This window comes from Bemisia tabaci, chromosome 6 (genome assembly GCF_918797505.1).
Source record: "Bemisia tabaci chromosome 6, PGI_BMITA_v3".
Taxonomy (NCBI): domain Eukaryota; kingdom Metazoa; phylum Arthropoda; class Insecta; order Hemiptera; family Aleyrodidae; genus Bemisia; species Bemisia tabaci.
In genome coordinates this window covers 42,698,322-42,712,630 of record NC_092798.1, presented here as the reverse complement: position 1 = coordinate 42,712,630, position 14,309 = coordinate 42,698,322, and the positions used below count along the sequence as shown (strand labels likewise).

Genomic DNA, 14,309 nt, shown 5'->3' with positions numbered 1-14,309 from the left:
GTAGAAGATAAAGAAACAATTATTGATGAAATTCTAAACACCAACATTGTTCCTGTTCTTCAGGCCCCTACCATTGATGCATCAGTTAAAAGTTTTATGACCAAGGCGCAAAACATGGTCAAAACGCTGTCCAGTGACAAAAATGAACTGGTGAATAGAATCAATTCCCTTGAAGCAGAAAATGCGAAAAAAATACAGAAACTACAGGAACAAATTAATGCGATTAGCTCTGCAAATGCAAGCTCTCGATCTAGAGATGCCCATCTACAATCTGGGAAAGAGTTAGTTAAAAATAACTCTCGTAAGCCCTCAGGGCAATCTAAATTAACACAGTTCGCCACTGGGAAACCAGTTACACCAAAACCAGGTGCATCTACAACACCTGTTTCTAACCAATTTGCCACTCTGGAAAATGACGTGGAATCGAATCACGATGCTGATGACTCTGAATCTTCTGATACATGGGTCGACTACAACTCGGATCCCGAATTTAACTCCAAACGGAAAGCTATCCAATCTCAAAGAAGGAAGCGTAAGAGAGCGAGTACTTCAGCTTCAAGTGTCCATACCGATGATCAACAAACCAAACCGGGTGAGAGCGCTCCAGTTAAAGTAAATATACCTAATCCTAGTGTATCAAATGCATCTAGTGTTAAGAAAATTTTACCCACTCCTCCCATTAAAGTTATAGGTGTAGACAATTATGTTAATCTTGTAGAAATAATTACAAAAAAATCAGTTAAAAAGGAAGATGTCAGAACTAAAATTATTAATAATGAAGTCTGGCAACTAAATCCGAAAGACGACGCTACGGCGAAAATAATTTTAGAATCCCTCAGAGAAACACATGAGACTAATAATAAAGTGCAGTACTACACTCACTGCAATAAAAATCTGCGTGATATTAAAGTTATTGTAAGAGGGCTTCACCCTTCAATCGAAGAGCAAGATATTCTTGACGACTTAAAAAATAAAGGTTTTAAACCTAAAAAAGCGACTTGCCTTATGAAACGGGTCCCACTATCGGACGCGGAACTTAAAGCTTTGAAAAAATCAGTATCACCTGTGGATTCAGCTCCACAGACCCCTGATCCTAAGTCAGTGCCTGAGCAAAATTCAGTCTCGGCTATGGAAACAAACTCCACCGTCAATGAGACAACCTCAGGCGAAACCTACCCCTCAGAAACAATTGTAGATAAAGATAATGTGCCTCTTTTTATTGCTGACTCTGCTTATGTAAGTAAAACTAAACTGATAAAAATACCAGTCCATCAGGTCGACTTCGACTATACTGATGATATAGAAAAAATCTATAAGATTGTTGGAATCTGTTCTATGGTTGTAAAAGTAGAACCCATTAAAGTTAGTACTACTAAGATAATACAGTGTCGAAAATGTCAGAATTTCGGACATTCCCAAGCATATTGTGGTAAGCAAGCACGTTGTGTAAAGTGCGCAGCTAAACATTTATCCACAGAATGCCCTTGGGCGAAGCGCATTATCAACCCTAAGTGTGCAAATTGTGGGGTAACAGGTCACCCAGCTAGCTATAGAGGCTGCCCCTTCGCGAAAGCGATGCAAAAAGACAGAGAAAAATCTATTAAAATGAGAAAGGGAAAGATCGATGGGTCTAATTTTCCTAACTTCCCAGATAAACCAAATAAAAAGAAAAAAGGGGGAAAAAATCCTCCTAGTGCTATTAAACAAGGAGTTAGCTTCGCCGACGCAGTATCCGGCCCGAAACCCTCTAATCAACAGGAAGAGCTCATAAGTCAACTCTTAATGACCATTGAATCATTAAGGAAGCAACTAGAGGAGATGAGTAAGAGACAGGAAAAATACGAACAGGCTCTTATGAGCCGAGTGTTGAGTTCTCGATAAAATGAACAACAAAAATGAAAGCATTCTTAATCTTATCGCATGGAATGCGAATGGATTAAAACCTGCTAAACTCTTAGAATTTAGTGAAAAAATGGCAAAATTACGCGTAGATATAGCATTGTTCTCTGAAACCCATTTTGCTAGGGAATCGAGAGGATACTTGAAAGGATATAGATTTTATAATTCACGACATCCTTCTAATAACGCTAGGGGGGGAGCCTCTATTGCTATCAGGGAAAACATTAAACACTCTGTTCTCGAAATTGTAGAAGAAGAACGTTTCCAAGCGGTGATTATTCAAATTGAGTCATCGCTAGGACCATTTAATGTCAGCGCGTTATACGCTCCACCACGTCATCGATGCTCAGTTGACGACTATTCTGGTCTACTTGATAAATTGGGTCCTCGCTTTCTTATCGGGGGGGACTTCAACTGTAAAAACGTCAGATGGGGTTCGAGATTAACTAACCCGAAAGGTGATAATCTTGAAACTGCAGTCAATCTTATCGGAGGTGATTTTATCTCTCCGGGTAAACCCACCTTCTATCCAGGTAATCCATTGAAAGAGCCAGACGTAATTGATTTTTTCATCTTCAATAATCTCAATCTCAATAACAAAACTTCTTGCAATGTGTTAGAGGGAAAAAAAGATCATGTGCCGGTTTTCTTATCTATATTTGCTACTCCAGTATTAGTTAAACGCCCACCCTGTCTAATTTCTACTCAAACAGACTGGAAAAAATTTCGAGAATTATTAACTTCCCGTATTAATAACTCAACTTCAATAAACGACTGCTCCACACTTGATAAGGAGGCAGAGTCATTAATTTCGAGCATCCAAGAGGCTGCAAAAGCAAGCACGCCGGTTGCTAGAACTTTTAATAATTTTCATCATAAATGCACTCTTCCAAAGGAAATACTCAGCCTTATTGACCGTAAAAACAAAGCGGGAAGGAGGAGAAGGATTACTCACCATGAATCTGATAAAAATCTCTACAATAGACTAAACAAGGCAGTGGAGAAACGTATTAATGAATTTCGTAATGAAAAATTTGAAAAATTTGTAGCTAATCTCAGCCCAAGCGAAGCTAATAATTACACCCTTTGGAAAGCGACAAAATCCCTAAAACGTCCTTTCCTAGCTAGCTTCCCAATTAGAAAACCGGACGGTGAATGGGCAAATAATAGCCAGGAAAAAGCCCATACTATTGCCGATCACCTTGAAAAAGTATTTCAACCTAACCCCTGCGAATCTCCAGAGAAGGAATGCGAACTAGAGGAAGAAGTTGGTAATATTAATTTTCTCCCTGCAGAAAAAATCAACAAAATTACATATGACGAAATTTTCAAGGAAATTAAATATAAAACAAAAATCAAGAAAAGTCCAGGTTTTGATCTTATCTCAGCAATTATCCTCAAGCAACTTCCTCCTGCGGCAATCAAAAAATTAGAAGCACTCTTTAATGCAGCATTGTCATTGAAATACATCCCTAGTCAATGGAAATTGGCTGAGGTGATTGTTATTTTAAAATCCGGAAAACCTCCTTCAGCCCCTAGTTCGTACCGCCCTATCTCCTTACTTCCCCTGATATGCAAACTTTTCGAGAAGTTATATATTAAACGTTTACTGACAATTGTAAATAAGAAAAAGTTACTTCCTAATGAGCAGTTTGGTTTCAGGGCTAAACATAGCACAATAGAACAATTACACCGGATCTCTTCTTATATTGAAAAGGCGCTAGAGGAGAAACAGTTTTGTAATGTAGTTTTCTTGGATGTCGCCCAGGCATTTGACAAAGTCTGGCATTCTAAAGTGGCATTTAAACTTTCTAAATTCTTGCCTGGGAACCACGTGCAATTAATAATGTCCTACTTAGCAGATAGATCTTTTAGGGTTCGATTTGAAGACTCTTACTCTGAATTTAGGAAAATAAGAGCAGGGGTACCTCAAGGTTCAGTACTCTCCCCCCTAATCTTTAGTCTCTTTACAGCTGACGTACCAAAACCTAAAAAAGGGAAAATTGGGATCTTTGCGGACGACACGGCCGTTGCGTCCTCCGCGCCCACATATGAGGAGACAGTCACTAACATCCAAGAGTGCCTGGACGACATCCAGGATTGGACTGAGCGCGATCGCACGGCGCTTAACGCCACCAAATCAGTTAACGTGGTCTTTACCTTAAGACCATATGTTTATGTCCCTGTGATCCTAAATAAAATTGCTATTCCCCATGCGCAAAAGGCTCCTTACCTCGGCCTTACCATGGACTGTAAGTTAAAATGGAAGGAGCATATTCTAAATAAGAAAAAGCAAATTGACTTAAAGCACAGACAGATGCTATGGCTTCTCGGAAAGCGATCTAAATTAAAGCTAAAAAATAAAGTTTTACTTTATAAATCAATGTTAAGGCCAATCTGGGTATACGGCTGCCAGATTTGGGCGTGTGCCGCCAGTTCCAATCTCAAAATTATTGAGACAATTCAAAATAAAATACTCAGACAAATGGCAGGGGCCAGGTGGTACGAGCGTAACATCGATATTAGAGATGAGCTCGGGATCGAAGAGATGGACATGTACATCTCACGTATGTACAATAGATATGAAGAGAGACTGGGCGGTCACCCCAATCCCGAAGCAATAGCGCTTTTGGATTGGGGCTCCGAGACCCGGAGGTTAAAAAGACGCAAACCACATGAGTTGAGCACAGCTCATTTCCGTCGGTGTTAGGCTCGTGCCTCTGGCCCTTACCAGTCTTAGTCGACTGACAGGGCGAAAGCATAGTTAGTAGAAAAATTCTCTAGAATCTAGTTCTAGGAATAATTATAGTTAATATCAGTTAGTTTTTCTCCCGCTTTTTACAGGATTTTACTTCTATCTCATTTGTTCATCCTTCATTTTCATTCTCATTAATTTAATCCATAAAGCGGTGTTTATTTCTTTTTTATTATATTAGGCTTAAAGGAAAATTTGTAAAGACTCGTAAGGTCTAGTAATATAAGTTGTAATTCAATATGTGTAATTACAAAATTAAATAAATAAAAAAAAAAAAAGATAAAGGGGGAAAAAGGTGATGACCGGTTTATCCAAAACTTTGATCAAAAGATTGGATAGTTCACCAAATATTAACTAGAAAGATATATAATGTTTTTCTCTTTATAGAAATAGCAACAGTAAAAAGGTACGAAATTTAGGTTGTATATACTGCAAGAGTAGGTGAAATTAATTAAATGTAATCTTTTAAGGTATTAGTCTCACGACAGTAAGAGGTTGTATTTGAACCAGAAATTAATCAATAGAAATTAAACAAGTAGCGCGAACTTACCACTTGAATTCAGGAATCGGGTCAGCAGTAAAGACAGCAGCAATTGATCCAGATTGATGCTTTGGACATCTGGTGTCTTGAATAGGAACTTTGACTTTCGGACACCGATACAAACTTTCAGCTAAGAAATAAAAAATGGGGTAATAGAAAAAGGAGTTTCCACGAGGAAAGAATTCTGACAGGAAGAGTGATACACTGAGAGCCACGAAACAAAATCTGACGATGGAGAGTTTTATTTCATCATCAATTAAAAGATCAAACCATAACAACATACGCTTTTTTTATGACCATAGAGAAACAAGGTTTCGATACAAGATGAAAGGAATTTTTATTATTCATCCTCTAAATAAGCGCATTTGTATGCAATGAGACTTTTTGCAAAGGATGCCTCCGTTAGAAAAACAGCTTTTGCATAAACATTTCCGATTCAGGAAGTTAAAGGAGCGATTTACTATTTCTTGATCAAATTACTAGAAAGCTAAGAATCTATAAAAGAACTTGATATGGTAAAAAATCGTAATTTCTAGGCTATTTTGCGATCAGAGAAGGGCACAAGCAAGATCAAGAATTTCATAAAAAATCAGGGTGGGAGATTGCAAACTCGAAAACTCAATTAAAGAAATGAATTACACAGTATTCGAGATAAAAGAATACCTAGACACTTTTCAGGTGGAATAAAATTAATCAGAATCCTTGAAAACTTTTCCATTTCAATTCGTCGGGAATTAAGAAAGTTCCTTCCAACCTTATTCTTATGTTTTCAAAAATCCAAGGGCAGTTTTCTGAGAATATTTCGCATTTTATGGTTAAGCATAAACAGAGAATAGGGCAACTTAACTATAACGGGGGAAATGTGTGGATTTGACACATTTCAGCTCAATTGCTGTTCAATTGAAGTTTGACTGCTCACTTACACTTCATTGGAGTGAGTGAAAGTTTTTGCAATGCTTACATTTTTAGTTGAAAATTTTCTATTTAAACATCCTTTCATAAAACAAATCATAAACAAAATCTTACGCAAGATGTTGAGAGTTCCAGATTCCGCAACTTCACCGAGTCTGTTCGTCACTTTGCAGGTGTAGACACCAGCATCAGCCTGTTCTGTAGCCAAAATCTCTAGCCGGTGAGTATCTCCATCTTTCGTTAAGACCGTGTGAGTGTCTGAGGGACTTATCTCTTCACCATCTTTTAACCTGTAGAGATAAAAAAAACCTTTTGAAGTTAAAGATGAACCAACTAAAAGGGGTGAAAATGACACTGCAAATAGATCATATTTCTTTATCTTTTGAAAAGTTAAACCCACTTTTACACATAGCTCTCCAGACATCCATCAAAGAGAGCAAATTCTATTACATACTTATTTGGAATTGACCTCAAAGGTACCTTTTATGAGGTATGAATATACCTGAAATATTTACTCTGTAAAATTCAGCAGTAAGAAAAAAATTAGCAAGAAGGGAAAGTTCCAGTTTTTTTAGTGTGTGTAATTCCTAGAAATTTACTTGTTCTTGATTTCACTTTATTTGCTTTTCAATCATATTCGTAAAACCATTATGGAGAGCAAAAGTCCTTGACAGAGTTTTCACAAAACAATTTAGACTAATTTGGACTAAATTCTCGTCTACTTTCCTTAAAATTACGATTATAGTACTCAAACTCTGATTTGATTCACAAAACAAAGATCTAGATCTTGTATTTGAAAGTGTTGGTGGAATAAAACCTGTTAAAAGAAATTGCTTACCATTTCACTTCAGGTCTCGGTTCTGCTGAAGCAACAATTTCAAATTTGTTCGGAAGTGATTCATACACATCTTTGTCCTTCAGTGTTGATGATAAAATTTGAGGCGCAACTGAAAATTAAAAGAACACACAATGAAATCTCTTTCAGAACTGAGAGAATCTTGGACAATGTTTCTACAGATTTTGAATGATACAGAGAAGAAATCAAAAGGTTTAACGGTTGGCTTCATCTAAAAACCAAACTCTTTTCAAATAGAACTGTCTATTAACTAAATAAGATGACTCACTTCTTTTAGATTTGCAATTGAGGGGAAAAAGAGTTGATCAGATGTGCTAGTTGCAGAATCGATCTTTGATGGTTTGGTTGAAAAATAGTAAAAATAAATAATATTCATACAGAACCAAATTCCTTCGTCTGATGTTAACAATGATATTGTCCATCAAAATATAGTCAGTATATGATATCATCAACCATGGTGTTGCATACCGGACACTTGCTTTACTTCCACCTTGGTTTTGTTCATTTTTTACATGCAGCAATCAGTGCAAAGAATCACTGACTGATTGCACTGAGCTGAAAGAAACCATGGTATGCGTTATCACTATGGACAAAGTCATATGCCATGCATAGCAATACGTTCATCGGTATGGGACACAGAAACTTAACGTTTGAATAGATCTTTATAATTTTGACTAATCTATGAGCTTAAACCATCAGATGGCAATTCGCAATTCAATTGTTTCCCACAAAAGGAGGTAAACTGATAAAAAACCTTCAGATAAAAAAACCTCACATCCATTCTTTTGAAAGTTGACAGACTTACTATACTTCATTTATTTAAATTTTTAGATATATGTACACATATATGGCAGAGGTATCTCCATCTGCAATGTTGTAGAATTCCTGTCTTACTCTATTTTTTCTTTAGAAAACAGGTCAACGTAATGTTTTTATAACTTCCTTGTTTCTTCTCTGTTTGCACAATATTATGTTTAAAATTCAAGGTATAAAATTGGCTTGTTTTTTCTTTTGAGAAAATATGCAAGAGCAAGAATTTTAAAACATCGCAATGGAGATGCGTTGTTGCGCACTTTGGTCATCAACCGGTGATTCTGCAATAGATCAGGGCAATGGTAGAAAATAGTAACACACTTTAAGATAAAAACTGATGGACTTGACTTCGATCATATTAACATTTTTCAATGATAATACTCAGAAAATCGCAATTAAAAGAAAAATCGAGGACATGAAATGTACGTACTTACCAGATAATTAGTAGCAATTTAATTGAAGCTAGGGTCAAAGATGAAAACGGTTTTTCAGACAAGTAATAACAAGGCATGCTAAAAACCACAACTGTAACACACAATAAACGATGAAAACTTGTTAGTTATTCAGCACAGAGAAGTTATTATCAAACAGGAAAAGGGTAGTTAATTGAATGAAACAAAAGTTGAGCACATTAGATAATCGTATTTTTCTTACAAAAACATGAAATCAACATGAAACATTCTGTTTAAGGAGATAAATCAGAACTGTAAAGTTAAGTAAATACCTACTACAAAAACACTGATACTTGACCTACTAGTATCTGAGCTGCAATGAGAAAATTAAATGACTATAAAGCGTTAAACAATGACTGTCAAAAGTAGATAGTGAAGCATTATGAATTGAACAGGGAAAAATAATCGATTTTGTAGTGGTTTTATTTTTGTAATGTCTCTATCGGCTACTTTCAGAATAATCAGTGATCTGCAGTGCTAAGGAAGAACGGCGTATGAGCCCTCAAACGTTGGTTCACCTCTTTTATTAAAAAAACGAATTTACTGGAAAAGTTGCGAATAATTTTGTTCAAATTTTTCAGACAATTTTTTTGCAATTTCATCTAAAATATCTGAAAATTTCAAGGAAAAATATGCATAACTTTTCTCAAAAATACATGTTTCAACCAGGGAACTTTGGTAACTCTAGAATGCTCATACGGGGTTCTCTCTTAATACGGCAGTAATATCCTTGATTGTTATCAAGAAAGCAGATTTAATTTTTGTTTTCCAGCATCATGTTCACTTAAAGTTGCAAAACCAAAGAAAATATTTTTAAGATGTCAATCTCTGAGAACAACAAAAAGAACAAAATGCGATTCTCAACAAAGGACTCAGTGAATTTTGCAAAATAAAGAAAGATCATCAACAGAGTTAATAGCATGTTAGGCAGATATACATTTTTCGACAATACTTTTATAAAGCAAATTACTGATGATGAAAAAATATGAGCTTTTAGGAGTTAAAGATTCTACAGCAATATTCAGAACAATTAACAATTAAAAAGCCATGTATGAGATTTAACTGCTGATAAGAGCTAAGAAGCAACATATTGGCATCTGAAGCTAATATGAAATCAGTTTCCTGAAGATCAAACGAATTTAAAAATCATGAACCATTTTTTTTGGATGACTGAAAATATTAAATTATTTTTTGTTGGTGAACGACACAGGATCTAATAAAACATTTCAGTGAAAAATATCTCAGATTTGCTTAATTGAGTTTACAAGCAGTTTATAATTCTTTTGATCTTCATAAAATGTCCAAACTTACAGAAATAAAACATTTATTAGAGTATTTTAGGTTGAGTTTTTGAATAAAAGAATATTGTGAATTAATAATGAGCATAAATAAATGGGTAAATGAGAAAAAAAAAATTATTTGTATGTGTGCGACGTGAAATTCATACCTTGAGTTTTACTTGGTTTTCTAGTGGTTTCTTGGGGAATATCTGAGTTTTCGTTAATGATATCGTTCAACAGACTTTTTCGCCTCTCGATCTTTTCGATCAAGCTACTTGGAGGTGTTTCATCAGGAATGTTTTCTTTTTCCTCTGGTTTTGACACTGATTTCCTTTTTCCAACTGCGCTTTCCTTCTTTCCAGTTGCTTTATCATCTAAAGAAGATTTTCGTTTCGTTGAGATCTCTGATTTTTCTTTAGTGTCCGGTTCTGTTGATGGCTTCTCGACATCAGAGAGAACATTATTATCTTCTGTCTTGGCATCAACTTCAGAGGGTTTTTTGGTTCCCTTACTCAAAGAAAGCTTCTTCTTTAGATTAGGCATTTGATCATTTGATATTGAGGAACGGGAGTTCTTCCTAGAATCCTGAGCTGGCTTACTATCCTCATCATTTAGCACTGGTGACCACTCTGCTGGTGAGGTATCTCTGCCATTTATTTCATCTTCTTTCAAAGAAGAAGACTCTCTCTGCAAAGATTTTTCAAAGACACCCTTCATTTTATTGGGAGATTGCTCTTCACTAGGAGCATATTCTGACTCATTGAATGACACAGAAGATTTCTTGCGGGAAGAAACATTTTCAACCTCCTCTTTTCCCTTGCTTTCTTCGTCTGAGGACTCAGACCCTCCTGATTCTGAATGGTTTGCAGAACTAGGTTTTTCATCTACATCTTTAATTTTGAGTGTACTTGGAGTAGTTGACTCCTTGTCTACAGGAGTAGACTCAAAGGTGGAAGCACTCAAAGTAGATGAGCGTCTGCTATCAGAGAATACTGGAGACTTTTCTTTGTCATCCTTCAAACCTGATAATCTCCGACTTGAAGGAGAGATCACCTGGGTGTCATCATCTTTCATGACAGATGACCTTCTTTCAGAGGGCTTAACATCATTTGTATCCACTGGTGTACTCTTGAGAGGTTTTTCATCGCCATCTTTGAATACAGACGTCGTGCGTTCAGGAGACTTCTCATCACTGAATGTAGCAGATTTGGGTTCCTCATTATCTTTCAAAACAGACGATCGACGACTGTAAGAGGAGAACTTATCATCATCTTTCAATTCAGATGACCTGCGTTGTAAGGAATTTGGCTTCTCATCGTCATTTGTTAAAATAGATGATCTCCTATCCGGAGACTTAGGTTTATCACTGGTATCTTTCAAAATAGACGATCTTCTTCGAATGAATGTAGAGTATGGACTGTCTTCATCATTCTTCGACACAGAGGCTTTTCTAGACCCACCATCTTCAGTCGCAGCGGAGGATCTTCTTCTGTAAGGTTTATCATCATCATTATTCAAGACGGAGGATTTTCTACGAGAATATGGTTTGTCCTCATCATTTTTCAAAATAGACGACCTCCTTCTAGGGGAATAAGTCTTGTCGTCATTATCAATGAGAGAGGATTTTCTGGAGGGTGTATCATTATCGCCGGTGCTTAAAACAGATCGCTTCCTTTCACTTGAATCGTCATTTTCTAGAATTGACGCTTTCCTTGCTGGGGCAGATTCATCACTGTAAGTTTTCAGAGCGGATGACCTCCTTCTTCCAATAGAGAAGGGTTTATCCTCATCATCCTTTAGGATGGAGGACCTTCGTGACGAATAAGGTTCGTCATCTGTATTCTTCAATGCTGAGGACCTTCTTTCAGTCGAAGTGAAAGGTTTATCTTCATTAATCACAGATGATTGCCTTTGGAATACGGGCTTATCATCTTCCTCTTTCATGACGGAGGACTTCCTTGACAATGGGGTTTTACTTTCATCATCGGCCAAGGCTGATGACCTTCTTCTAGTAGCTGCGGTAGGAGTGTCACTATCATCTTTCAGAATTGATGATCTTCTCCTAATGAATGGTGAATATGGGCTGTCCTCATCGGTTCTTGAAACAGAGGATCTATCAGTAGATGTCTTTCTGGAAAAAGATGGGCTTTCATTTTCATTGTTCAGAACGGATGATCTTCTCCTTTCAGAGGCTGTCATTTCTTTATCATCCAAAATTGAGTCTCTAGAAAGATCTTTTGACAGAGATGAGTTTCTCCTATCTAAGGATGTTGGATGTTTTTCTTCATCATCAAACACTGAGGACTTTCTAGATAATGGCTTGTCATCGACATCTTCTAAAGTTGACGACTTCCTGGATGATGGAGATTTATTATCATCACCTGCATCGTCCAGTAAAGCCGGCTTTCTGGATGCAGAATGTTTTTCGTATTCATTTGATACAACACCATACTTTCTTGATAATGAGGGCGAATCATCTTTTTTCCCTTCATCAAATATTGATGATTTTCTGGAATCAGTTTGTTTGTAATCTCCATTAGTCAAGACGGATGATTTTCTTCTCTCTGACACTGATACTGGTTTTTCATCATCATCATCATTTAAAATTGAAGATTTTCTAATTGTACTTTCATCATCTGTGAATAAAGATGACTTTCTGCTAGAGGGAGAAAAGGGTTTATCTTCATCATTTAAGATAGATGATTTCCTACGGGAGAAAGGTTTATCTTCATCAGTTAAGATGGAGGATTTTCTGGGAGAGACAGGCTTATCTTCATCTATTAAAATTGATGATTTTCTGGAGGGGAAAGGTTTATCCTCATCATTTAAAATAGATGATTTCCTGGAAGAGAGAGGTTTATCCTCATCAGTTATCATTGAAGATTTTCTAGAGGACAAAGGCTTATCTTCGTCTTTTAGAATTGACGATTTTCTGGAGGAAAGAGGTTTATCTTCTTCGGTTAAAATTGATGATTTCCTAGAAGAGAGAGGTTTGTCTTCATCATTGAAAATGGATGATTTCCTAGAAGATAGAGGTTTATCCTCATCAGTTATCAAAGAAGATTTCCTAGAGGACAAAGGCTTATCTTCGTCTTTCAGAATTGATGATTTCCTGGAAGAGAGAGGTTTGTCTTCATCATTTAAGATAGACGATTTTCTAGAGGTTAGAGGTTTATCCTCGTCTTTTAGAATTGATGATTTTCTGGAAGAGAGAGGTTTGTCTTCATCATTTAAAATTGATGATTTCCTGGAAGAAAGAGGTTTGTCTTCATCATTTAAAATGGATGATTTTCTGGAAGAAAGAGGTTTGTCTTCATCATTTAAAATAGACGATTTTCTAGGGGTTAGAGGTTTATTTTCATCGTTTAAAATGGATGACTTCCTGGATGAGTATGGTTTATTTTCATCAGTTAAAATAGATGATTTTCTAGACGCCAGAGGTTCATCTTCATCATTTGAGATGGACGAATTTCTGGAAGAAAGAGATTTATCTTCAAGATCTTTTAAAACTGAAGAGCGTCTTCTGACATGCTCCTCATTGCTGTCTTTTGCAAATGATGATTTTCTTGACTGAGAATTTCCTTCATTTTCATTCCTTAAAAGAGATGATCTTCTACTTGTAGTGTTGGATGAGTCAGCTGATTTTTCATCATCATTAATGCTGACGGATTTTTTTATGGATGATATCTTCCGGTCACGAGGTCTTGGTCTATCCTCTTCCACAGATGATTTCTTGGGTGTATCGGATTCATTGTTTATGACAGTATTCTTATCATCTTCAAAAACAGATGATGTTTTCCTTGAACGTTTATCACTCTCTTCTACTTCTGAGGATGTTGATGTTCTTTGAGAAGAAAAGACTAGAGGGTTATTTTCTTCGTCATTCAAAATTGATGACCGTTTTCGGTTTAGTAATCTTTCAATGACGGAGGACCTACGTTCTTCATGTTTTTCATTTAGATCCATTGTTTCTTCTGCTTTGCCATTCGTTAGAGGTCCATTAGGTTTGGTTTGTTGTTCATCTTGTGATTCTATCTTCGTAGTTTCATAAACTATGTTTTGATGTTTAGTTTTGCCCGTGGAATTTTCTTCTACTTCCACTCGGCAAACTTTAATATTCTTCACAGAAGAGGATTCATCATTAATGATGAGATCAGACTTGTTGGCTGCTAATGCAGGATGTTCGTCTTCCAAAATAGACCATGAGACTTGCTTCGTTCTTTTGACTGAGTTTTCAAACTCAGGAATATTCTCAAGGGAGTTATCATTGTCCAAACTTATCTGCCGCGAAAAACTTGAATCAGATTCATGGACAGAAACTATTGATACACCTCTTTGAACAGACACTTTGATGATGTGTTCCTCTGCTGGTTCCTCAACGATACCTTTGCTTGAAGAGGCCAAGTCTGTTGAAGTCAATCGTTCATACTGCATTTCTACACAAGAGAATGCGTCCTTCTCGCTCGGAGAGGATGTTCTTGGGTAACTTCCTTCATCGCCTAAGTTCTCGATAATTAATTTTTTTCGCCGCAAAAAACCTGCAATAAGGTCAGTAAAAAGAGACTAAACATTTTTTGGGAGAATAACTTTAGGACTGACACAAACGAACATTAAAACGACGATTTTATGGTTTACTTCTGAAAAGGCAATTTTTTGCATTTGACGAAAATTACTGCGAGTCTAAGTGTTGCATGACATTGTAGATCATGTGCGCTGTGATGTTTTTTTGTGTTCTGTTTACTTTAGGAAGTGTAAGGGTGTGTTTTTGAAGACAAAAAAATCAACGGAAAAACACAAATGA

General features: G+C 36.4%; 1 protein-coding gene across 6 annotated transcripts in view; it reads right to left on the bottom strand.

Moving 5' to 3' along the window:
- Obsc (Obscurin) overlaps nt 1-14,309 on the bottom strand; it is a 252,766-nt gene that overhangs the window by 32,390 nt on the left and 206,067 nt on the right. For 4 of the 6 annotated variants that reach the window (XM_019050687.2, XM_072301410.1, XM_072301413.1 and 1 more), the window contains 4 exons: nt 9,676-14,046; nt 6,946-7,054; nt 6,222-6,397; nt 5,205-5,325 (listed from right to left, as the gene is read on the bottom strand). In XM_019050687.2, coding sequence (XP_018906232.2) covers nt 5,205-5,325; nt 6,222-6,397; nt 6,946-7,054; nt 9,676-14,046 — 4,777 coding nt within the window. The remainder of the gene's footprint in view (nt 1-5,204; nt 5,326-6,221; nt 6,398-6,945; nt 7,055-9,675; nt 14,047-14,309) is intronic. The other 2 variants (XM_072301414.1, XM_072301415.1) reach the window with 1 other exon arrangement.